The 26,584-nt window shown below is 46.5% G+C and overlaps 1 protein-coding gene across 4 annotated transcripts in view; it reads left to right on the forward strand.

Annotated features, from left to right (window-relative positions):
- The window catches only part of Rptor (regulatory associated protein of MTOR complex 1), a 345,487-nt gene that overhangs the window by 303,251 nt on the left and 15,652 nt on the right, over positions 1–26,584 (forward strand). For all 4 annotated transcript variants that reach the window (XM_028853561.2, XM_037201582.1, XM_028853564.2 and 1 more), the window contains 4 exons: positions 7,567–7,670; positions 8,275–8,458; positions 9,413–9,523; positions 25,802–25,907. In XM_028853561.2, the coding sequence (XP_028709394.1) occupies positions 7,567–7,670; positions 8,275–8,458; positions 9,413–9,523; positions 25,802–25,907 (505 nt within the window). The remainder of the gene's footprint in view (positions 1–7,566; positions 7,671–8,274; positions 8,459–9,412; positions 9,524–25,801; positions 25,908–26,584) is intronic.

A 26,584-nucleotide genomic window follows, 5' to 3' on the forward strand; every position in this document is an offset into this window, starting at 1 on the left:
AAGAAGGGAAAGAGAGAAAGGTGGAGAGTCTGGCTGGAGGAAGGACTTTCCTTATCTCTCTAGAACAGCAGCAGCTCTGCAAGAGCCACATCTACCCGCTGCTTCTTAGGGAAGGTCGTTCCTGTCACTTTCCACACTACCTTGAACACTCCAGCATCTCCCACCTAGTTCAGTTTCAGGCAGGGTCCTTGTTACATTTTTATTTGGAGTGCGCGCGCGCGTGCGTGTGTGTCTATGTCCGTGTCCCCATGCCATAGCATTTATGGAGATCAGAGGACAGGGGCAATTGGTTCTCCCTTTCTACCATGTGTGTCCCCCAAACTTGGGTCTTTAAAATATTATTAAAATATTATTAATATTATTTAAAATATTATTTCTAAGCCAGGCAGTGGTGGTGCACACTTTTAATTCCAGTACTCAGGAGGCAGAGGCAGGAGGATCTCTGAGTTCAAAACCAGCCTAGCCTAGAGAGCAAGTTCCAGGACAGCCAGGCTATACAGAGAAACCCTGTCTCTGATATATAGATAGTGAAATCATCCTAAAGCTTCATGTGGACATCAAGTCTCTGTAATTTATGTTCATAGTTTGTAGGTTGATCCATTCCCTCATCACAGTTCTCTGGCACAAAATTGTCTGGTGACTTATTCTTTGCTCCTGGAGATATAAGATAGCCTCCTGACCATGACCACACTTATACAAGCTGCACAGCTTGAGATTCGTACTGAGGACACTTTCACCAGGTTGAGCCTGTCTCTAGAGTCTGTTGGTCATGCAAGTCAGGACTCGGCTATCTGTGTTTATCTTTCAGTGCACTGATGTATTTGCCCTCACAGGTACTGTCCTGAATTATTTAACACTGTAATCTTGGTACTGATACTGAATTTCACTACTGTGAGTTCAGTGCTGCACACACAGCTTTAGTGTTAAACAGTGTCTTTTCAGGGCTTCAAGTGCCCGGAACAGTAGGGGTACAGTTTTGACCTCCTAGGCTTGGACTTTGGGTTGTGTTTCATGAATGCAGCTCTGAGCTGGGAGTACCCATACTTTCCCTGTAAAGTAGCATGCCTCCTGTCTACTCCCTGCCATATTAACAAGCTACAGCCACCTTAAAAGCTAGCCTAGTGTTATCAGGGCAGTAGTCTGTGGGGAAGCCCAAATCCCCAACAAAGAAGCATTTGGCCTCTATGTCTGTTCTGCTACAGTGACAGATCCCAGTGTGAACATGCCACCAGCTGGAGGCACACTACAGCCAGGGTTACAGAGACCAATGTGGGCTGTCCCTGGAGAGGTGTGTGTGTGTGTGTTTAGAATAAATGCTACTGAAGAATTGGGAAACATAAACATTATGTAAATTGTTTGTGTGTCATAATTTTAATTTTAAAAGATGCCTTACTTCTCTAGAAACTAAAGAGATTATATTTCACTTTATAAAGAAATGAATCTATTTTGCATTATTTAACTCTGAAGCCAAATTTTTGCTCATCCAAGTCAAAATGGCCTTATTACTGTGGAATGCCCCCTAGAATTCTACATTCAAATATAGAGGTTGGTATTAGTTATATCTGAAAGAACCCATGCTACTTGGCAACTACAGCCCTATTTCACGTTCATAGTTCTCCTTCTGCGAACTCTCAAACCACACAAAGGTAGAAAGAGGAGGTAATGGCACCACGGAGCCATCTGTGGTCCCATCAGCTCTTTTTCTCTTCCCGCTCCTGTACCGAGGATGGAAGAGAACAGAGGTGCACCTCCTGGCATGGCTGCTCACATGCTGGAGTCAGGAGAGAAGTAAAGCAGAGACTGGAAACTCACCTAACATAGTGACACAGCCTCTGAATCCCCCGGAGCCACCCCTTCACCAGGACCTGTGCAGACTGACGCTCTGGAAACTGAAGTGTCATGGAGCCCGAGGAGATAAAGTCTGACTCTTCGAGGGGCATATTCCCAAGTCCCTGAAGGAATTCCCCTGGGCTAGAGTTGTAGCTGTTAGTGGAGTGCTCACCCAGCACGTCCAAATCCAAAGGTCCATCTCCAGAACCACACCAAATAGGAGTGGTTGTGTAAGCCTGGAATCCTAGCACTAGAGGAACGAAGGATGGGGATCAGAAGTTTAAAGTCAGCCTCAGCCAGCTAGTGAGTTCAGAGCCAGCCTAAGTACAAAAAGTAGCTCAAATAAAATAAAAACATTGTTCTAGTAAACATGTTGTAACCTAGCCTCTCAGGGAGTGGCTGAGAGGGTGGCATGGTTCTCACAGTAGAACCATGGGTTTGAGAGCAGCCTGAACGCAGAGTAAGACTCTCTCTACTTGTTGCCCAGCTTCCCATTGCCACTCAGTCATTCAAAAAGCACTTCCAAAGTGCCCTGCCCTCACCAGGCACCCTTGTTCAGGAGTGCCAATCCCAGATCAGTAAGGCTCGGTGGGGACATTCACTGCCAAGTTTCTGAGGTTTCCTCCTATGTTTGGCTCTGACTTCCAACTAGTTCTAGTTGGAAAATTGTGAGAGCACTTAGTCCTGAGCAGGAATGGCTCCTGGTGTACCCCAGATAGAGCCCAGGTGCGATTGGGAAGCATGGGGTACCTCTAGCCCCTGTCTCCATCCCCAGCTTCAAGTTTAGCTTCCTAAGAGTTCCCGACCTGGAGTTCAGCTTAGCCAGTAGTATTTGTCTCTGAAAAGCTGTGTAGCTCTGTGACCTCACCTCTACCTCTCCTCTGCCTCTCTTCATCCTCTATCCCCAGATGGGAGTGGGTGCTCAACCCCTTCCTAGTGATTCTCTGCAGACTGCGTGCCTGGTGACAGTCACACACCAGTCAGTCAAGAAGAGTTCCCTGTCTCACAGTGTGCCATCCACTGTGGTCTGTGTCCCAAACCCAAACTCTTTAAGTAGCTGAAGGCATTCTGTTAAGCTTGCCTGGCAGTTAGTCACTGCATGACAGGGTCCCTGAAGGAAGGACTGTCCCCTAAGTCTCTTCTGGCCCAACATTCTTAGTCCTCACAGCCACATCCCTAAGGGATTCTCTGTTCCCACGCCTCACCTAGTCCCACACCTGCCATGGCCAGTGCTGAGGAAGCATGAGCAAACTACAGTGATGCAGCCAGAGAAAGTTTCATCTGAGCCTGCCACCAGACGTTACCAGCACACAGCCCTGACCCAGCCCTGCAGGCCTCTCCCTTTCTTGCAGGGTTCTGAACATGACAAAATGAGTCTTGTTGCAGCAGCCATGAATAGAGGCAGGCTACTGCAGCAGGCCAACCTGGAAACCGTGGGCTCCTAGCTCTCTTTCCGTCTCCTGTAGCACCCATTCCTGTGTTCTGGGTGGGGAGAACCCCGTGGGGTTCTCAGAAACCCACCTAAAGCCTCTGTCCCCCATCACCTCCTGCTGTTTCTCTAGATGTTCTGAGAAGGCACATTTTAAACTCAGAGTCTACGCTTAAGTTCTTTTCCCTTGTAGACTTAAGGAATCGTGTGACTATCAGGCTAGGGGATGGGGAAGGGATGCTGTAGAGTTGCCTGGGAACTTTTTTTTTTGGGGGGGGGACACTTTTATTTTAAGTTTTTTTATAAATATTTTTATTTTATAATTAATTTGATTTTACATATCAGCCACGGATTCCCCTGTCCTCCCTCCTCCCACCCCCCCAGCCTTCTCCACCAATATTCCCACCTCCTCCAAGGTAAGGTCTTCCCTGGGTAGTCAGCCCAGCCTGGTAGATTCAGTTAAGGCAGGTCCATTCCCCTCCTCCCTGCACCAAGGCTGTGCAAAGTGTCTCAGCATAGGCCCTAGGTTCCAAAAAGCCAGCTCATGCACCAAGGACAGGTAGGTCCCAGTGTCACTGCCTGGGAGCCCCCTAAACAGTTCAAGCTATTCAACTGTCTCACTTATCCAGAGGGCCTGGTCTAGTCCCATGGGGGCTCCTCAGCTATTGTTTCACAGTTCATGTGTTTCCGCTAATTTGGCTATTTGTCCCTATGCTTTTTCCAATCATGAGGTTTGCAGGCAAATGGATGGAACTAGAAAATATTATCCTGAGTGAGGTAACCTAGACTCAGAAAGACAAACATGGTATGTACTCACTCATAAGTGGATACTAGATGTAAAGCAAAGGATAACCAGACTGCAACTCACAACTCCAGGAAGACTACCTAGTAAAGAGGACCCTAAGAAAGACACAGGGATTGCCCAGTGACAGAGAAATGGAGGAGATCTACAGGAGCAAACTGGGGGGGGGGGGGTAATGGAGGGCAAGGGTTGGGGGAAAGTGAGCTTAGGGGAGGTCCCGCTGGATCAGGAACAGAGGGGAAGAACAAGGAAAGAGACACCATGATAAATAAAGACCCCATGGGAATAGGAAGAAGCAGGGTGCTAGAGAGGTCCCCAGAAATCCACAAAGACACCTCCACAATGTACTACTGGCAATGGTCGAGAGAACGCCTGAGCTGACCTACTCTGGTGATCGGATGGCCAAACACCCTAACTATCGTGCTAGAACTCTCATCCAGTGACTGATGGAAGTGGATGCAGAGATCCACGGCCAAACCCCAGGTGGAGCTCCAGGAGTCCAATTTGCGGTGAGAGAGAGGAGGGATTATATGAGCAAGAGATATCGAGGCCTGGGAACTTTGAATACCAAGCAAACGTTCATGGAGCATCTGCATTACTCTAGTTTAACAATGAGATGCTTCATTTAAAGACTGGTTCCAGTTCCATTTGCTACTCTGGTAAAAAGCCAAGGGTTGTCTGGGGAAGGGGCACTGTCTGCATAAACACTTCCTGTCTGGTGGCTGTACTACAGGGACACTGTCCTTGACGGTGAGTGAATGAGTTAGAAATGTTGGGCCTGGCCAGTGACCCCAGAACAGAGCTCTCCCAGATCAAGGTTCTGTGGGACTCCCCTTCTCCCCCGAGCTCCTAGAGGACAACCTGGCACATGCTGGTCCGGGGTCACAACATCACCTGGCCCTTTGTGAAGCTGCCCCACCTCTCTGAAGAGCCAGTGGATTCCACCAGCCATTCAGTCTGCTCAGTTTTGAGAGGGAGACCTGCAGCCACCTTGGCACGTGAGTGTTGTCCGCAGACACCCAGCCGGTACTCATGCCAACACTAACCAAAGCACTGACCTGAGTGCTGCACCTCAGGCTGAGGGGAATGCTTCCTGCATCAAAGCTCAGACCCTGCACATGTTTGTGGGAGGTGTACATAGAACCTGTTATGATCTTCCCTCCCACGGGGCTACATTTAAAGGACTGTATTGAACCTGTCCCTGAAACATAGAAACAAAAAATAGCCCAGGTCATGTCTTCGCCTAGACCAGCAGTTCTCAACCTGTGGGTCATGACCCCTTTGGCAAACCTCTATCTCCAAAATATTCACATTACAATTCATAACAGTAGCAAAATTATAGTTATGAAGTAGCAATGAAATAATGTTAGGAGCCAGGTGGTGGTGGGCATGCCTTTAATCCTAGCACTCGGGAGGCAGAGACAGGCGGATCTCTGTGAGTTTGAGGCCAGCCTGGGCTACAGAGTGAGTTCCAGGAAAGGCGCAAAGCTACACAGAGAAACCTTGTCTCGAAAAACCAAAAAGAAAAAAAAAGAAATGACGTTAGGGCTGGGGGTCACCACAACTGTATTAGAGGGTTGTAGTATTAGGAAGATTGAGAACCACTGCTCTAGATTGTAAGTCCAGGGTGGCCACCAAGACTCTGGGTGAAGCCAGCTGCCCCATCAGCAGGCCAGACCTAGCCTCCACCCTCCCTCTACCCTGCCTCACCCCTACTCTGTCAACTCACCCCTTTCCCTAGTCATTGCCTGCCCTGAAAATAAATGTGTCCATCCTCATAGTGTGACGAGGGTGATGTTCTTTGTCACCTGTCACATGCTAAGTCTGCTCAGTCACCAAGCTGCACCCACCCCTGTGATGGCTGTAAGACAGTTACACTAAGTCAGTATTGGGGTCCAGCCCCTCTATAGTCTTTTCCCAGAGTTCCAGAAGAGATACTACCAGTGGCAAATTAATTAATCTGAGGGATTCTCGAGTAAATCTACGTACATGAAACTCTTTAGTCCATTCACTTTATTCTTCTAAGTCGGTTCTCTCTCTACACAGCTTCTATCCTGTTCTCATTCTCAGCTCCTTTCTTGCCAAATTTCTCTCTACACTTTTCTGCTGTTCTCTTTAAGTTCTATCTTAATTCTATCTAGCTCTTCCTCATCCTCCATCTCATTCTTCTAGTTTCTACCCAAGTCGCTGAGGTTTTCAGTTATAGACCCATACAAAGCAGCAATTCTCTGGCTAAGGCAGGGCCACACAGGCTTGAATTCTTCCAGGGTTAAACAGAGAAGTGGTAAGATCATCCAAAGAGCAGTAATTGCCAGCTATCATTTACAACCCAAAAGGGAATGAACAATGGGAAATAGAATCAACTGAGGGCTAAATTGGCTAAATATATCTAAGAAGGGATTTCTGTGCTCAAAATTTGCACAAGAAACAAGACTTTGTGCCTAACATCTGCCTGGCCTTGGTGGTTGTCTCTGTATGGATAGTTACCTTATTTTCAGGAGACTAGCAGGTGGTCTGGATGCTTGTTTATCTGCAGTCTGTGCTTGCATGTTTAGGAGGTATCTCAGATAAAATACTTTCATCCAGAGACAGTCCTGGCCAGATGTTGCTAATGACGATAATTACAGAAAGGCCTGAAATTAAAGGGGTCTTGATGGTGTCTGTTGTTAGCACACTTGGAGGATGTTATCCAAATACTTTAATTGTATAGAGGAAATTGTGCCCAATGAATGATCAACACACTGTTCTAGGAATGGAAAAGTTACAATAGCACATGAGAAATTCTTAGCAGGAAATAGCTAATATTCAAAAGCCAGTATCACCAAGACTCCTTAAGTCTTGGCTTTATCCTCTTTATCCTCTGGAAAGGACCTTGGCTTCTTCCAGGTATGGCTTTGTCATGGTCAGCTGAATTCCTGCTTCATATTTCTGTGGCCCGCAGCAAATCAGGAGTGGTTTGTCCTGAGGAAACTGAAACTCTGTGTGTCATTCTAACTCTCCAGCCCCTTGGTTTTCACAGACCCCTTTGAGAAATGCAGGACATTTGTGACTGCCCAGCAGCCACAGTTTTGGACTGTCTTGTGACCCAGCACTCCAGTTGGACAACAGCCCTTCCTGACCCTCAGTACACCTGCTTAGGTCACCTCCTGACTCTGAGATGAGAGGCCAGCAGGGTGGGAGAGTGCTAAGGACTGACCCCAGGTGGCCTTGGTACAGGGGAGGATCCTTGAGCACCTCACAGTCTATCTCCTAGAGCTTTCCCAGCTCTGAGCCTCGTAGGCTGTGCTGGACGATATCTAGAGAACTCAAAAGAGCAGCACTTTGTCCTAGGTGTCACCTTTGGGAGTATCTCACCTGGGGAGCTTTCCTCCATGAAAACAAAAGCTTTCTCCAATTTGAAGCTACACAGGAGCAGCCATGGATCTCACAGGAATCTGAAGCCTCCTAGCTTCAGATAGACCATCACCTTCTGACCTCCCATGTTATTCCTCCTTTCCTCTTATAGGCCACAGTGAATGCCCGGCCCCAGCGAATCCTCGATACATCCTCTCTCACCCAATCAGCCCCAGCCAGCCCGACCAACAAGGGCATGCACATCCACCAAGTGGGGTAAGTGGCTTGCCAAGCCTTCTCCACTCTGGTGAGGTCCCAGATGCTACATCACCGCCAGGTCCTTGCTTTCCTCTCCCTTCTCCTCTCTTAGCACTTCTCCACCCCTCTCCATCCTCTCTCCCTCCTCTCTCCTTTCTCCCGAAACACACATGCACATGATGCCCCTTTCTAAACGTCTTCCCTATCCCAAGAACACTTCATTTGCACACAGCATGACAAGAAACATTGAATGATGTCTGATTCCTATGGCCTTTGGAATTTTTTCAGAGGACCTAGTTCTCTATGTAGGTGAGCGATGGGGTTGGTTCTACACTGCCACACCAGTTTCTGCTCAGGAAATGGTGTGACTGACTGGGTACACCAGTTCTGGATTATGTTATCTTTTCCTCACTGCCTTGGTTCATTCCTGTCTACTGAAGGATGTGTCTCATTGCCTGCCAGAGAGCATCCAGCAAGGACAGTCCTACTTAGCTTCAGCAAGTAGCAGGCCAGGCGGTTGCACATTTCTGGGGGAGACATCTCTGAGGGAGAGGGCCTGGGATCTCATCTCTGTGTTGTGACCCTCAGTAAAGCATGCCGTCTGCTCTTCTCGCAACTGCAGAGGCTCCCCACCAGCATCTAGCACCAGCAGCTGTAGCCTGACCAATGACGTGGCCAAGCAGACTGTCAGCCGTGACCTGCCCTCCAGCCGCCCGGGTACTGCAGGCCCCACAGGGGCACAGTATACCCCTCACTCCCACCAGTTCCCTCGAACACGAAAGATGTTTGACAAAGGCCCTGATCAGGTACAAAGACACGCGCTGTTTTGCAGTCTCTCATGACATGTAAGCACTCAGTGTCGGGACAGGGTGCTACGGACTTTGCTATCCTGACATTCCTTAGTTTGGGATCATTCTGTCCCTGTGGCCCAATGCCAACTATGCCTTTGAGACACAGTGGCACCCAGGTCCAGCACCCCTATCTGCAGGTCTGGTCTTCCTACAGCTATCCTCCTAGGTTGGCTCATCTGGGCCACTGCATGAGTCACTATAAGCATGTGTAGTTCATTTGTTTTTTCCCCTTTGTGGGTAAACAGCATTCTGTCTTCCTGTCTTCACTTGATTTGGCCACAGCTCTGTGATACCTGTTCTGAATGGCTTGTTTGATTTTTTTTTTTTCCCATGAGCACTCGATTACTATATACAAGCAGGCACAAGCTCTGCCTTTAACTAAGCTGGAAAAAATGGTCCAGGAGAGAGAAATGTGCTGTTGCCTCCAAGAGCCACAGAGAACCACATCCTGTCAGCCACTGCACAGTAGTGAGGGATATTCAAGGTGTCTCTCAGCAGTAGAGGGTGCCATGGCTCACTTTGTCATTTAGGGAATAAAGAAGGAGGAGCCACAGCTTGGAGCAGTAACACACACCTGGAATCCCAGCACTCAGAATGTTGGGGTAGGAAGACCACTGGTTCTATACTACAAGTGAGAAGAGCACAGAATGGTCATCTGTCACAGCATTGTTCACTGTGACCCTTGTCTTAAGTTAGACATTCTTTCAAGTGTAAGAAGTAGAGGAGTACCAGAGTTACTGGCACAACCATATAATCCTGACACTCAGGAGCCTGAGGCAGGAAGATCAGGACTTCCAAGCCAGATTGGGCTCTACATAGTGAGACCCTGTCTCAAAGCTGAAATCAGTATAGGAACAATGAGATTAAAGCATTTCCTCCTAATTCTGCTCTTTCTCAAACACTCCCAAGACCACAGATGACGCAGATGACGCTGCCGGACATAAAAGCTTCATTTGTGCTACGATACAGACTGGGTTCTGTGACTGGAGTGCCCGCTACTTTGCCCAGCCAGTCATGAAGGTGAGTCCTGAGTTCTTTGCCACAGTGGAACCTTGGCTTCCACAACTTTGGTGCTCACACCTGAAGCTGGGGTCCTCATGCTGCTTTCTCCTTCCCCATGTGTCCCTGGTGCTGACCTTGGAGTTTGATCTTTGTTCCTCAAAGTCCCTTCCTAATGACACAAAGCCCTAATCCTGTCCCCATCTTTGGCTCACTGGGGTCTGTTAGCCCAGCTGTGGCCTGAACAGGTGGGCCAGGATGTGCAGGACTTTGACTGAGTGGAGCTCAGTCACATTCAGCCTTTTCTTTCGTTTCTGTGGATTCTGTCACACCGTACCCCAAAGCGCTGTCATGGTACAGGCATCAGTAGTTAAGACAGAAGAACCAATTGGTGGCACATGACACGCCTTTAATCCCAGCACTTGGGAGTCAGAGGCAGGAGGATCTCTGTGGGCCAGCCTGGTCTACAAAGTGAAGTTCAGGACAGTCAGGGCTACACAGAGAAACCCTGTCTTAAACAGAACAAAACAAAACAAAAAGAAAAGCAAGGTGGCCAGCTTTGCTTCCCTCATCTCTCCTTAAAGAAAGCACAGGCAAAAATCTGCCTGTCTAGAACTTGCCAGCATCACATGTTACCTTGTCTAGCTCCCTCATGGAGGAGTGTGCTCAGACCTAGCCATGTGCCATGCTTGGTGACTTAGCATTCTGGGGACAATGGGGATTTACTCTGCCAAACTGCCTTCTGGGTCTTACCCTTCCTTAGCTATAATGCAAGATGTGTCAAGACTACAGACTTGTGCCCAAGCTCATGGCCCCAACCCTGCAGCAGCTACACTTGGTCAGCCTCTGAGTTCATGCAAGAGCTGCAGAGATAGGCTTTTAGGTTTGTTTGTAGGTCCGAAGCAGTTTCTTAGAACATCTTCTCCTTCCTGCATATTAACAACTGAAAACTGAGACCCTCAGCTGCTTCATAATTGTATGTCAAGCTAGATGCCCAAGTAAGTTCTCTGAAAAGCATTTAAGACAAGCATTAAAGGATAAAACGGCCAAACTTCCTACATCTTGGGCCACCATTCCCTTCAAACTAATCATTGCTTTGTTAAGATGCAAAATAATATATAAAAATCAAATATAGATGGTCTCTGTGAGTCCTTATAAAAGCAAAAACTGAGATTCACTTAAATGTTTAACAGAGACTGGGTGGTTAAAAATTCTGAAATGGGGTTGAGGGCATAATTTAGCAACGAGACACTTGCCTGTCTTTCCCAAGACTCTGGATTCCATACAAGCACTGCAAAAACAAAATAAAGATACATTCTCCTCCAGGCTGGACCAGGGTGTGGCTCAGTGATGGACAGCTTGCCTGTTGTACTAGAAGCTACAAGCTCCATCTCAGGACCATCAAAAAAATAAAATAATAATGAAGAAAAAGTCATGAAACATTTGATCAGATATTATTGAAACTATTAAGCAAATTTTTGGATGTTTTTGTTTTTGTTTCATTTTGCTTTGTTTTTGGGATTTTCAAGACAGGATTTCTCTGTGTAGCCCTGGCTACCCTGGAACTCACTCTGTTAGACCAGGCTGGCCTCAAACTTAGAGATCCACCTGCCTCTGCCTCTGCCTCTGCCTCTGCCTCTGCCTCTGCCTCAAGTGCTGGGATTAAAGGCATGTGCTACCACACCTAGCTAAGCAATTTTTTTAAATTAAATTTGAAAGTTAATTAGTAGCAGCCAGGTGTGGTGATGTATGCCCATAATACCAGCATTTAGGAGGTTGAGGAGGGAGGATTGTGACTTCAGGGTCAGCCTGGACCATATTTGAGACCTTATCGAAAACCAAAACAGATCAAAAAGTTCATCACTTAAGAAAATGCTCATTGATTGGCTTGATCTGTTTGGGAGGCATCTAGGCAGTGGGACTGAGTCCTGTGCTCATTGCATGAGTTGGCTGATTGAAACCTGGGGCTTATGCAGGGACGCTTGGCTCAGTCTGGGAGGAGGGGACTGGACCTGCCTGGACTGAGTCTACCAGGTTGATCGCAGTCCTTGGGGGAGGCTTTGCCCTGGAGGAGGAGGGAATCGGGGGTGGGCTGGGGGTAAGGGGAGGGGGTGGGAGGGGGGAGAACAGGGGAACCCGTGGCTGATATGTAGAACTGAATGGTATTGTAAAATAAAATAAAAGGAAAAATAAAAAGAAAAAATACTCATAACAAAAGCTTTTAGACAAATACTAAGAGCTGAACCTCCAGAGTAACAGCAGTTCCATAGGCCATTATGACCCGACATGCTCATGGGAAATCCTAGAAGGGAACTCTGTGATCTCGGACACCTTGGTGGTGGTGGCACTGAGTGTAGCTTTTCTGCATATATTTCTGGCTCCTACTCTCTTGGTACCAAATATGAAGTGTTAGAATGCAAAGAAATCAGCCTGTAGGTGTGAAGGTCAAGCTGTAGGAACAAGCACATGCCCTTCTGGTCCAACAGGAGGAGAGGGCAATCCCTAGACTTGTGCAGTGAGCAAGAGCTGCCTAGGTGATAAAGAACCCACACTGAGGGCACTCAGACACTGGGTGCCTCCAGAATTTTCCTTTAGAGCCATGTGGACAATTGAGAAGTTTACCAGCATTTGGTTTCCTGATATAGTCTGTACTTATGGCAGGTGAGGTTGAATAATGCAAAAACAGACTCCTGCTTCCCTCCCACCTTGGTGGCAGGGACTGGCAGTAATGGTGACTTCTTGGGACACTAGTGAGAGACTTTTCTTGAAGGCCTTGAAAATTGCCTATTGTCTATCGTCCTTATGTGGTGAAAGGGAGAAAGGGAGCAGGTGGCCCAGAATGCACTGCTGCTAGACTTAAAGCTGAACTCAGTGTGTTCCCAAAGGACTGCCCTAGAGTGAGCAGGCCGTCCCTAAGTACAGGGCAGTGGGTGAGAGTCCTCAGAGGCTGGCGACACTGGCTGGGCCTGAGGCAAGGGTCTGCTGTGCAACATGTGCTGGCTCTCCTCAGCTCAACATAGACTCCAGTGCCTCCATATTCTTCTTGTAGTCCATGGGGCATGTGTGAGAGTTGCCACCACAGGAATTAGGTAGGGGCGTGGACACTGCAGAAGCAGTGGCCAAAAAGACCCCCTAGGACCAACTGTCCCATACAGAAGCCACAAGGAGCACTTGGCAAATAAGCAAATGGTTGTTTTCCTGGGACCCTGATGAGCCTGTTGGGGCAAACTCAGTCTCAGAACTGAGGGACCTGAAGTGAACTTTTAGCCTTCAGAGGGGGAGCAGGGCATGCTTTATCCCGTTTTAAAAGGGCTTTCCCACTTGTGCCCAACGGTATAAAAGACACTCCTTGTCTTACTCACCTCATGGTGTGTTGGTGTGACAGTGCATCAAGGCCTTCCGCTGCTGGCCTGCTTACAGAAGTAAACATTCTAAGGCTAAGGTTGGACCTCAGTAGTAAAGAACTTTGAGGCTTAACTGCTTTAAAGGTGTGTAAAAAATGAAAATAGAGTTCAGATAGGAAAAGTATACTTCATGTGTGTCAGTGATCACCTAAAAGGGACTTGAGTAAAGAAAAGTTAATTTCGGCTCACAGTTCCAGGATGCACCCTTCTAAGGCAGTCACAACAGCAGGAGCAGAAGGCAGCTGTCCCATTGTGTTCTCAGTCAGAAAGCAGGAAGAGATCAAGGCTTGTGCTCAGCTCACTTTCTTCTGTTTATTCAGTCCAGGACCCAGGCATGGGATGGTCTAGCCTACATGTAGGTGGGCCTTCCCCTCAGTTAACCTAATCCGTATAACCTCACCAGAGGTTCATTCCCATGGTGATTTTGAATACCATCAGTTGACAGAATCAGCCATCACGTGGGACAACAGTGAGCACCTGGTGGTCAGGACTAAGTGTCCAGAACTCATGGTTACAGTCTGTGCAGGTGTGCAGGGGCAGAGGAAGGGACTCTCCCTGTGCAGGAGTCCACGGCTCAACATCTGCCATATGAGCAGTGAAACAATCCACAACTATGTCTTTTGTGTGGACCACAAAACAATGTTAATGACAGCCTGTCGTGTGCTTAAAGAAAAAAAAGTATTGAATTTAGTTTTGTTTTTTGTTCTTGGTTTTTTTGGGGTTTTTTTAGTTTGGGTTTTTTGTTTGTTTTCTTGTTTGACTAGTTGGTTGGTTTGGTTTGGTTTGGTTTGGTTTTTTGAGATAGGATTTCGCTGTGTAGCCCTGGCTGATCTCTGTGTAGACTAGGCCGGCCTTGAACTCAAGAGATCCATCTGCCTCTGCCTCTGGAATGCTGGAATCAAAGGTGTGCATCACCATATCCCAGCACCGAATTTAGTTTTAAATAGTGATGTTTTTCTTCTCTTAGCTGGCAAATTTCAAAGATTAGTTCTGTCAGGAGCTTGCCTCATAAAGGAGTGGGGAAGCAAACGTCCTCAAATGTGTTAGTGCTGGGGAAATGCCACTGTGCTGTGGAGAAAGATTTGCAGTTGCTGTCAGAATTAAGTGGCAGAACCAGTGGTCCTTCTGAGGAGTGCATTCTTTTGTTTTGTTTTGTTTTGTTTGGGCATGATTTTGATTTTTCAAGATAAAGTCTCTCTGTGTAATAGTCCTGGCTGTCCTGGCTGGCACTGAACTCAGATCTGCCTACCTCTGCCTCCTGAGTGCTGGAATTAAAGGTGTGGGCCACCATGCCCAACTGAGGCATTCTTAAAAATCACTCTGTGTGTATGTGTGTGTGTGGGGGGGGGGTGTTTGGGTGTGTTTGTGTTGCTAGTCCAAAGGTGTGCTATGTAACACTGTAATAATCAAGAACTGCTACTACATCCACAGACTGGGTGAATACCACACAAGCCATTAGCTTAATGGTTTGTGTCTCTATGTTAGGACATGGTAGGATACTCATCCAGACACTGGGTCTGGGGACTGCCTGAGAAGCTGATGGCCAGGGACTTAGAGGGTTTGAGTCAGGTTTTACAGTACACATTTCTGGGTCTGGATTTTTTTAGAAAGGATAGTTACTCATTTTACAATTTAAACCAATTAAAATACGATTTTAGTTGGAAAACGAGCTTTAAGAGTCAGGAAACTGTTGCATGGCACCAGAACAGTAGGTGCCAGCATGTCAGCACAGACCTGCACCTCAACCCAGGCTTTGCAGGTGCTCTCTGGTTGCAGGGCCCTTTGCAGCTCTTACTCCTGGGAAATCTACACATCCATGAAACTGGCTCAAAGCACATTATTAAAAAGCCAGAAAATGGAAATCATGAGGCTAAATGAACATAATCCCCATAATACACACAGCTTCATCTTGATTTTGCTGCATTTGCTTCAAATGCTGTGGGGTTGTTCCTTTCCCTCGTGTATGAGTTCTGCGTCTTCAGAAGCACAAAGCTCTATGCTGGCTCTACTCTCTTCTGGTAACTCTGGAAAAGCATCGTTTCCACCCTGGAAGTCAGGAATGACACAGGAGGGAGTCCTGACTGCTCTTGAACCCTTCAGAGGGAGAGTCAGACAGTACTGAGCTTCCCGAAAGGAGAGGGAAGGCAGGGCCACCTCCAGGAACTGGAGCCTTACACCTCTGTCAGAAAGGATGGACTCCTCGGGCTCTACTTGCCCATGGGTCTCCAGAGACTGAGTATAGAATACCCATCCCTCAGGGCCTCTATACAGGCGTGTGTGTGTGTGTGTGTGTGTGTGTGTGTGTGTGTGTGTGTGTGTATGTATGTGTGTTGTGTGTGTGGTGGAGGGGGGTGTCTGTGTGCACACATGTGTGTGCCATGGATCCTAAGACAGAGTAGAAACCATCCTCAGTAATGTGAGCCTGGCAGAAGGGAGCATCCTCTGCAACAAGACACCAGTGCCCCCCTTTCTCAAAGGAACACAACTCATAAGCCCCTCGTGGAAAGGCAGCGAGTGCTGCTCTCCCAGACACTGGGAGGACCTTCCCAACTCAGAAAAGTTTAAGACAACACCTTATTTCAAGAGCCACCAGAAAAATGGTTGGGATTCTCCACAAGGGAGACAGAGCAGTCTCCACCCAGCCCACGCTTAGAACCTGAAACACAGGCCCTGCTCACGGCCCCGCAGCAGAGAGACCTTCCTGACCAGCACCAGGTCAGCTGGGCCCGGCAGCAGGCTCAGCAGCTGACATCTGACATCCAGAACATAGAAACAAGCCCTGAGGTACCCACGAGGAGGAGCACAGGAACTGCTGAGGGAAGCACAGAGTAACCAGTGAGATGTGAAGTGGGAGTGAGAAAAGGTGACCATCCCGGCAGCAAAGCCCAAGTCCACCTCAGCTCCTTACACTGAGCATCCAGCCAGGAAAGGACAGAACTGATTACCTTGGTCTCTGCTATTCTGCACATGAAGCGTGGAATTCATTTAAAAGTATAAGAGGCTCAAAATTGTCAGGCAAGCACTGTCAGAAACAGAAGCCAGTCATAGGGGGACTCAACTCTGAGACAACCCAGATGTTGGAACTAACATGTGGCATGTGAAATAACTAACCAAACAGTGAATGCAGAGCAGGGCGCCATGTTCCACCCCATAAATCCCAGCTCTTGGAAGGCAGATGTCGGAGGATTGTCATGAGTTTGAAGCCAATCTTGGCCATGCTGTGACTTCCACGACATCCTAGCTACAGAGTGAGATCCTGTCATAAATATAAAATAAAATACAGGGGCTATTGACAATTGAAAAAAAAAGTGGAGAATATGCATAAAGAGACTAGCAAATGGAAAACTAAGAAAGTCAAAAGAGGCCCAGTGAGATGGCTCATCAGACTTAAAAGTGCTGGCCACCAAGCCTGACAACCTGAGTGTGATCCCCAGGACCCACACTGAAAAGAAGGAACTGACTCACAAGGTGGCCTCCAGCCTCCATACAATTCACCTTGATGCATGTACATACACACACACACACACACACACACACCACAGTAATTTAAAAAAGAGATACCAAAAATGAAACACAAAGTAAGAAGGAAAAGGAAAATTCAGATCCCAGCACTTGGGAGGCTGCAGTAGTTTGAATGTATTTGGCCCTGTAAGCTCATAGGGAGTGGCACTATTAAGAGGTGTGGCCTTGTTGTTGGAGGAGGCTGCTCGTTGTTGTTGTTGAGGCTGGAGGGCACACCTTTAGTCTGTGCCACACCTTCTGTTGGAAGTGTGTCACTGTGGGGGGTAGGCTTCAAGGTCTTTTTCTCAAGCTTTACTCAGTGTGATAGTCGACTTCTTGTTGCCTCTGAGTCGAGATGTAGGACTATCAGCTCCAGCACCATGTCTGTTTGTACAATGCTCCCTGCCATGATGGACTGAACCTCTGAACTGTAAGCAAGATGGCCATAGTGTCTCTTCCCAGCAATAGTAAACCCTAACTAAGACAGAGGTGTAGTCAGGTAGATCTCTGTGAATTCAAGGCCAGCCCTGTCTACTTAGTCAACCCTGTCTCAGACAACAACAACAAGATCACCTGTCAATGGGTCAGAAGACTTGCTGTTAAGATGGCAGTGTTCCTCAAATAGATCTGTGGACTCTCAGCTATCTCTTTGAAAATTGACAAGCTTGACACTGAATCCCTATGGAAATGTGAGGAACAGAAAAGACATAAAAGAGTAAAGAAACAAGGTGACTCATACTTCTGATTTCAAAACGTATATGGCTGCACAAAGTAAGTCCATGTGATCTGGACATGAGGACAGAAAGGTAGCAGAGCATGCCTAGCATCACTACTGTGACCATAAACACAACTCAGAGACAGGGCCCTTTAGCATGAGCTACCACAGTTCACTTGATTATAGATAAGCAACGTGAGTCCTCTTGGCTGTTAAAGGAAATAGCCTTTGTCTCTTTCAATCACTTACAAAAACTTCGTAATTTAAAACATTAATTATATCAAAGAAAACTGAATAGTTTTACCAGTTATTACCACTTGACTGTGTAGTGTTATAGTGTCTCCATTCCACAGGCTTGCCACTGAGCCTCGGTCCCCAGCTAGTGGCACCGATTGGGAGTTGGGGCCTCCTTGAGGAAGTAGGTCTCTGGGAAGGGTTAGGGAAGATGCTCTTGTCTCCAGCTCCTTAGTCCACCTTGTTGTGAGAAGCCCTGCTCCACCACATGCTTCTTGCGGTGATGCCCTCCCTCACCACAACCCATGGCAATGGGGCCATGGGCTGAAACCCCTGACACTCCTGTATAGCCCAGACTGACCTGAAACTCAGTGTGTAGCTCGGGCTGGCCTCAAATTTGTAGCATTCCCCTGCCTCAGCCTCTTGAATGCCAAGAGTAGAGCCATGACCACCATTCCTGGTTTCACCTTTTCTTTTACGTTGTGCATGTCAGTGTTTAGTCACAGCAGCTGAAGTCTGACTACCACAGCTGGCAGTTCCAACACAGCTTTAAGGAAGAAGAACCTCCCTTAAATAGAAATACAGAAACACAGGTGTAGACTCTTTCCAGTGTGCTACATAAAGACAACATGAGTCTGATACCAAAACCAGATATGTTGTAGGAGAACAAGCAACAATCCAATAGACCTGAAGTCATCAACACAGCACTAATGAGGAAACACACACTTAATTACTGCTGAGCACATGGACCACCCTATCCTTATGTTGACTCAGCATTAGAACCAGTCTACGTGACCACAGCAGCGTGAAGGAAGACAGACTGCACAATTGTCTTCATAGCTGCAGAGAAAGCATCTGACGACAACAAACGCAGGAACTAGGGACAGAAGTAAATTCCTTTCCTTTTTGAAGGACACCCACAAAACCTTATAGTTAGCATCATTCTTATTAGCAAAAGGCCTTGCTCAAACCAGCACAAGGTAAGGATGTCTGACTTCACCATTTAATACCTTACCAGAGGCCCTAGACCTGGGTACATCAAGGCAGAGGAAGCAGTGTTTGCAGGTAGGGAAGGTGAAATGAGGCCATCTCCACCCCAGACATCTCTGTGTGCATGAGAGGTCCACGCCTGCCAAATGCTGCTAGAGTGAGTTGAGGTCAGTAGGCTTTCCAGATACAGAGATATGCTGCAAAATCCCTTGCATCTTTGTCAGAAGCAACAAGAAATTGAAATGTAATATCAGTGGCATTTGCAAATAACACTACAAAACAGAAGTACTGAGGTAAAAATCTTTTTTAAAAATATTGAAAATTATAATACTGTAAAAGAAATGAGAGAGGCCATATTCATAGGTGGGAAGGCTCGGTGGCATGTAGGTGCTGGGCCTCCCTAAACGGCCACTTAAAACCAATGCAGTCCTGATCAAAGGAAAGCTGTTTGGGCAAAAAATTATGAGCTTAAAATATGGAGAAAAGTGAGGAAACTCCAAAAAACTAGAAATTTTGCAATAGAACAAAGCTACAGGTTTCACACTGTCCAATCTCAAGACTGTCAAGTTAGTAATCAGGATGTGTGTGGAACTAGAGCATGGATAGACACATAGATCAATAGGATAGGATAGAGAGCCCAGAGACAGCCACACAGGCAGGTTCCATTGATTTTCAGCAAAGGTGTGAAAACAGTCCAATTCAGCAGAGATGTTTCAAAGAAACGGCCTTGATCTCTTCCACCTTACCAACAAGTAACACAGTGAATTGTGTTCCCACATGTAAAACCTTTGGGTTAGGTAGAGCCTTTTGTAAGATACAAAAACCACAAGCCATACAAGAAAATGATGAATTGGACTTCATCAAATAGATACTCAGACATTTCACATGACCATCCTCAGCTACACAGCACATTTGAACACAGGCTGGGATATACAAAACTACAAAACTCTGTGTCTTAGTTAGGAATCCTTTTTTTTTTTTTTTTTTTCTTTTTTTGGTTTTTCGAGATAGGGTTTCTCTGTGTAGTTTTGGTGCCTGTCCTGGATCTCGCTCTGTAGACCAGGCAGGATCTCACAGGCATCCACCTGTCTCTGAATCCCGAGTGCTGGGATTAAAGGCGTGAGCCACCACTACCCTGCTTACCTTAGTTAGGATTCTTTTTGCTGTCATGAACACCATGACTAAAAACAACTTGGGGAGGAAAGGGTTTATTCAACTTACACTTTCCTATCACAGTTCACCATCAAAGGAAGTCCAGATAGGAACTCAAGGAGTTGATGCAGAGGCCATGGAGGGGTGCTGCTTACCGGCTTGCTCCTCATGGCCTGCTCAGCCTGCTTTCTTATGGAACCCAGGACCACCAGCCCAGGGACAGCCCCACCCACCCACAATGAACTGGGTGCTCCCCCATCAGTCACTAAGAAAATGCCCTACAGCAGCAGTTCTCTACCTGTGGATCTCAGCCCCTGTAATTGGATTTTTTCTTTGGGCCGCCAGCTCATAAAAAAACAACACGGAGACTTAATATTAATTATGCAAGCTCAGCCAATAAGTTGGGCTTGTTTCTAACTAGCTCTTATAACTTAAATTAACCCATATCCTTTAATCTACGTTCTTTTACATGGTTCAGTTACTTTTACTCTGTACTGCCCATGCTGCTTCCTCTCCATCTTGCTGGCCACTCCTCCTTCCCTCTTCCCAGTGTCCTCTGTTCAGCTTTTTATTAAACCAATCAGAGTAACACATTTTTACAGTGCATTATTCCAAAACATTTCCCCCTTTTTGTTTAAATAAAAAGGAAAGGTTTTAACTCTAACATAGTAAAATTATATACAATAAGAATAATTGGGGCTAGAGAGATGGCTCAGAGGTTAAGAGCACTGACTGCTCTTCCAGAGGTCCTGAGTTCAATTCCCAGCAACCACATGGTGGCTCACAACCATCTATAACGAGATCTGGTGCCCTCTTCTGGCCTGCAGTCATACATGCTGTATACATAATAAATAAATAAATCTTAAAAAAAAAAAAAAAGAATAATTGTCAGGCAAGAATTTATAATAATTCAGAGAAAGTACTGTATTAGCTATCCTATCTTGGTAAGTTTTGTACCTAATTTACTTTCTACCATGACTAAGGAAAACTGTAACTATAACTGTCTAGTCTTCAATTCCATCAGAGATCTGAGAAGGATATAATAGTACCTGAGTAAACAGGAAGCGCAGAGAAAACAACTTCCAAAACTATAGAAGTGACAGAGACAGCTGGCTGCTTAGACAGTCACCCAAGGTTCCTCTACAACATTTGGGCATCCATCTTCAGCCTACAGGCCTAGGATATCTAACAGACTTTTCTGTGAAACAGGAATTGTGAAGGACTGTCCCACTTTGTCTTGGCAAACCCTGTCAGTCTTGTACCTTTGTGTCCTGCTTGTCCAGTTTGGACGCACAGTGTCAGCAGTCAAGGCCAGGGCAGTTTCTGGCCAGCTTTGCAACAAAGAAAGCAAACTCCATAAGGAGGCTCTTCAGTGCCAGCATCCTTTTATGAAATAGATTGGTGCTTCCAGGAGTAGACATGTCATGAAATGTCTTACTCATTGTCATGAAAATCCTTCTTATGTTATTAAAACATTTTTTTAAAGATTTATTTATTTATTATGTATACAGCATGTATGACTGCAGTCCAGAAGAGGGCACCAGATCCCATTACAGATGGTTGTGAGCCACCATGTGGTTGCTGGGAAATGAGCTCAGGACCTCTGGAAGAGCAGTCAGTGCTCTTAATCTCTGAGCCATCTCTCCAACCCTTATTAAAACGTTTTAAATGACATATTCTGTAAGTCTTTGAAGTGTTTGAAGATCACCTATCTAAAATATATCTCTGTATGACCTTGAAAACATACCTAACATGACTATAAATTTGATTGTTGTAGAAGACTATTAACCTGTATTTCTTTTTTATCCTAAATAGCTTTCAAGCCTAACACTTTACATTACAATACCTTAAACAAGAAATAGAAACATGGGGGCTGGAGAGGTGGCTCAGCAGTTAAGAGCACTGGCTGCTCATCCATGCTCTCCCAGAGGTCCTGAGTTCAGTTCCCAGCAACCACATGGTGGCTCACAACCATCTGTAATAAGATCTGGCGCAGGAGGATCATGGTGTGCAGGCATATATGCAGACAGAATACTATACACATAATAAATAAATTTTTTTAAAAAAAGAAATAGAAACATATAATACAGTATAATAAAAATAACCTAAAATTTGTATCAATACACAAAAATATCTTAAACAAGAATAGAAACATATCTACAGTTTAACAAAAATAACCTTAAATTTGTGTCAATAAATTTAAAAAATCCATACCAGTGTAGAATATTTGAGACTAGTAGTTGTTTTTTTCTTTTTAGCTTGAAAGTAGATATAATAATCTACCCTTTTATCCTGTTTATTCCTGTAACCCCCTTTTCCTTTTCAAAATGAAATCCCTGAATCTAATCTCCTTTGTTCAGCTTTTTTACTGACCATTACCAGTAACAACTTGTAACCAATCCCCGTAAATGATGACAACTATCCATAACCCACTGAATGACCAAAAACCACCCAGCCCACCCCTTGGGAATGTGGATGCCATGTTCTCTAGACTGCTTCCTGTTTTCTGGAGGTGATGACATCTTTAGGAGACCCTGAAAAAGTTTAAGATAATGGTCAAGTCCTGAGAGATCTAGCTATTATCTAGTCTCTGTGTGATGGGAAAGTATAGATCTTATCTGAAGTCTGGCTGAAGTGTTCTGTGAGGCTGGACCATCTCAGCCAGCAGCCTTGAAGCTGTTTTGGATGCAGAACTCTGAGGAAACTACAACAGAGGCATCTGAGAGGCTGGGTCACTTGGGCCACTCATTTTCATTGGTGTTTGATTCCCTTGCTCTGAAAACTCACAAACTTTTAAAGGTAATATACATAACTATATTAACATAAGTATGGAATTGTGGTGTGTGCAAGTCAGTTAAAGATGATTTTTTTTTGTTCTATGTTTAAGCAGGTAAAAGGCATCTGTCAACTTCATAAGTCCATTTGGACTACATAACCAAACTGTAATATAAACTACTATCCATGCCATATGAAAGGGTGGCATGTGATAATAAGTCATGAGGACTCTGTAGCCAATAAGATTTATCATGTCTCTTCCAGTCTCAGAACTATTCCCATGCAGAGGGACCAGCTTACACGTCACCTGTCCTATAGTCTTTTTTTGGCCATTTGTGACGAATCTTTCTCTGTCCCACCAGCCAGCTCCCAAATCATGATATGAAGACTTAGTATTAATTATGAAAGCTTAGACTTGTTTTTAGCTAGCTCTTATACCTTAAATTAACCCATTTCTAGTTATCTATGTGCTGCCGTGTGGCTCATGCTGTTACCTCTCCTGCATGTCTTCCTTGTTCTCCATCTGCCTGCATCTCCACCTTCTTCCCAGCATTCTCTCTGCCCTGAAAATCCTGCCTAGCTATTGACTGTTGAGCTTTTTGTTAAACTAGTCTGAGTGACCCATCGTCACAGTGTACAAAACGATTATTCCACAACAAACCCCTTTGAGTGTTGACCCTTTCACAGGGGCTGCCTGTCTCAAAGAAAGGAAGAAAAATATTGGGACCTGGTGGTACAAGCCTATAATCCCAGTATTCAGGAATCTGAGGCAGGAGGATCTCAAGTTCCAGAGCAGCTTAGAGTTGTAGAGTGAGACTTTGACTCAATAAAGCAGAAGAGAAAGGAGGAACCTGAGAGAACAATTTTTTGTAGGTTTATTTTATTTTATTTTATTTTATTTTTGTTTTGTTTTGTTTTTGAAGACAGAGTTTCTCTGTGTAACAGCCCTGGCTGTCCTGGAACTCACTTTTGTGTGAGTGCTGGGATTAAAGGCGTGCACCTCCATCGCCCAGCAGAGAACAATTTTTAAATGTAATTGAAAAAGATTGTGTATTTGTTCTACATGAGGAAAAAGCAGCCACACACAGGCAAAAATATTGGCACAAATGCTTCATAAGACCTTAGAGAGAGGACACTTTCTCCCATATTGCTCAGGTCATCTCTAATGAGTGTTGTCAGAGGGTACAGAGGCCCTTGACTGTGTATGCACTGTAGGCTTGGGCTCTGATTAGTGCTGCAGAGACCATTGCCTGCCCGACTGCCTACCTGGGGAGAGGAGGGGAGATGCTGTTAAGGGTGGGAAGTAATGACAGTAACCAGTGAGAAGCAAGAACAGAGCTCCTGTCCTCTCTCCATGGGAGGACTTGCTCTTTCTAGTCTCAGGACCAGTGTTAGCAACTTTCCTTGGGGTCCTCTCCACTTTTGCCTTGGCCCAAGCCTTTTTTCAGTCTTGACACATCTTCATCCTTATTAATTTCCGAGAGACCAAAAGGAAAGCCCGATCCAGACTCCACACAAGACCTGTGAACATGACATGCCTTACCTCCTATGCTCGAGAGAGAGCCCAAGTTCTTTGTGACCAGAAAGGGGCTGAGCCTTGGCTTTCAGCTCTCTGTCCCAGCTGCCTGGGCGACCACAGGAGGCCTCAGAGCTGCAATTGGTCTGAGAAGCCAAGAGGTACAGAACTGGCATGTCATGGTCCTAGTTGTGTTCTACTGTTAAGTAGCCCACGTCCTCTAGGACAGCAATTCTCAACCTGTGGGTCACAACTGCTTTGGGGGTTGAATGGCCCTTTTATAGGGATCACATATCAGATATTTACATGATTCATAACAGTAGCAAATGTTGCAGTTGTGAAATAGCAACAAAATAATGTTATGGTTGGGGGTCCCCACAGCCTGAGGAACTGTATTAAAGGGTCACAGCATTAGGAAGGTTGAGAACACTGCCGTAGGAGCTCTGCTTGGAGAGAGAGTCCCAGAAGCCAGGCCTGGATGCTTGTTTACCAAAAGGCGATATTATTCAGCCCAGGGATAAATGCATGGAGAGAGAAAACAAGGGGTAATAACAAGAAGGGGGATGGTCTGTTGGCCAGATTCATCTGGTCCCTTCACCTTGAGAGCTGGTCACCCCCAATGGCGCCATTCCTGTACCTTCTCACAGTGTACTTCTTACCTCTTCTCACTGGGCCCTCCTCTGTACTTTCTGCTGCCTCTTCCTCTTGAGAACCTGGGTCCAGTGCTGCCTCTCACGAGTACAGCAGATCTGCAGGAGAAGGCTCATTTCTAAGTGCTGGGTGAAAGAGACAGCTCCACCCCACCCCCTTACCCCCATGAGACAGGGTCCAGCGCCAGGGTTCTGTCTCTGGTGACAGTACAAGTGCCATACTGTCTGACACCCTCCAGGCTTCGCTGTGCCTGTGCCTCCCCCAGTGTGTCTCCTCTAGGCCTTGCTTGTCTCGGTTTTCTCATCTTTGGAGGCCTGGGATCCTGGGTCCACCCCACATGTGCCACAGCCGCTCAGCAGTCTCAGCCAAAGAGCTGCACCAGGACCTGGGATTCCACCTTCTCGGGTCCCTCGGCCTGCTCTAAGTACCTTTTACACCTCTCCTAATCTACTCCCAGAGCAACTGGGTTTCATTAAAGTGCATCTCTGCACACTCAGATCTGTTGGAAGCTGCTTTCCTATTGCTCCCTGTCATTGGTCATTTGTCATTTTTCTAATGAGTTCTGCATTGTCATGAACTGACGCTCACGGTTCTGAATCCACATTTGCTGCTATTTCTAAATCAGTAACCGTTCACAAGGAGGCAGTGACATCCCCTGTGTCCAGGCTGGGTGTTGTCCTGTGGCTGCTGATTTTGTTGTTGAGTGTATTTCTTTGCAGTTTTGGGGAAGAAAAAGAAGGATGCATAGCAATAAAATGCTGGAAAAAAGAAATATAGTCCTGTCTGGGGTCCTCTTCATGAAGCTGTTTTCCTCAGGAAGCGGCTGTCTCCTGACTGACCCAGATAGGTCCTCTATCTGTGCTCTCAGCCAGGAGGAAGGAGGGTCTTATCTTATCCATTGATTGTCTCAACATTTGGGGAACTTAAAACTAACTCTTAGCTTCCCAAGACAATCGTTCAGTGAGGTTTACCCGCTTCAGGGAGAGAAGATAATACACTTGTGTTCACAAGCAAGTGCCATAGTGAAAACCAGCACCTCTGCCTCTGCATGGCTAGGAGACATTTCCCTTGGGGAATCTCAGGACCCCACCCTATAGTCCCATCTCCTCCTGTCAGTGGGATTCAGCCAGGACCCAGAGGAAAGGATCCAGATCTGCAGTGCTCAGAGAGTAATGTCCTTTGTTGTTTTTTTCTGGGACATGGTCCAGTATGTAGCCCTGGCTGGCCTGGAATTCACCATATAAATCATACTGGCCTCAAACTCATGGTGCTCTACCTGCCTCAGCCCCCCAAATGCTGAAATCATGGGCATGCACCTCCTTCTAGTTGCTGAGCCTAATCTAGGGTTTTTTGTCCCTAAGATCCCTGAAGAGCATGACCTGGAGAGTCAGATCCGCAAGGAACGAGAGTGGCGGTTCCTGAGGAACACTAGAGTCAGAAAGCAGGCGCAGCAGGTCATCCAGAAGGGTAAGTGCACAGCGTCGCCGGGGAACAGGTCTTCTGGCAGACATAGTCAGGACCTAGCCAGTCCCCTTCAGCCTCAAGGCGCTGCCTGCTGCTGCTCTTGCAGACTAGCACACTGACTGGTAGAGGCAGCTGGAACCGGGAGGGACGGCATGAGGGGAGAGGAGCCACCTCCTGGGGAGGGCTCCTCCTCAAGGACATTCCTGCCCTGGGGTCTCAGTAGAGGCCAGTCCCCACTAGCTGGTGACCTTCAGAGAAAGAGCACTTCGGCTCTTTGGCAGTTCCAGAAGGGCGGTGCAGGCCCTTTCCAGGCCCAGGGAACCCGCATGTCACTAACCACCCACGATGTCCTTGAAGTGACCACTGGCTCCATTCCTCCAAACCTCCACAACTGTGCCCTCACCAGACCTTCCCAGACTTTACAGCGTGATGTTTGCCCCTTGCATGTTTTTGCTTCCAGCCTCAAGGGGAGGTGTTACTGATCAGCCAAGGACACTGTGTGTGCTGTGGGGGGGCCCAAGAGCAAGCTCCTGTCAGCAGATTGCATAGTGTGTGTGTGTGTGTGTGTGTGTGTGTGTGTGTGTGTGTTCTCCAGGCCTGGAGGCCGTGCAGGGAGCAGGAATGAGGGCCAGCTTACGTCACCCTAAGACCAGGGCCCTTCACCTACTCTCTTAAGGAGT

The sequence above is a fragment of the Peromyscus leucopus genome, chromosome 8b (genome assembly GCF_004664715.2).
Source record: "Peromyscus leucopus breed LL Stock chromosome 8b, UCI_PerLeu_2.1, whole genome shotgun sequence".
Lineage (NCBI taxonomy): Eukaryota > Metazoa > Chordata > Mammalia > Rodentia > Cricetidae > Peromyscus > Peromyscus leucopus.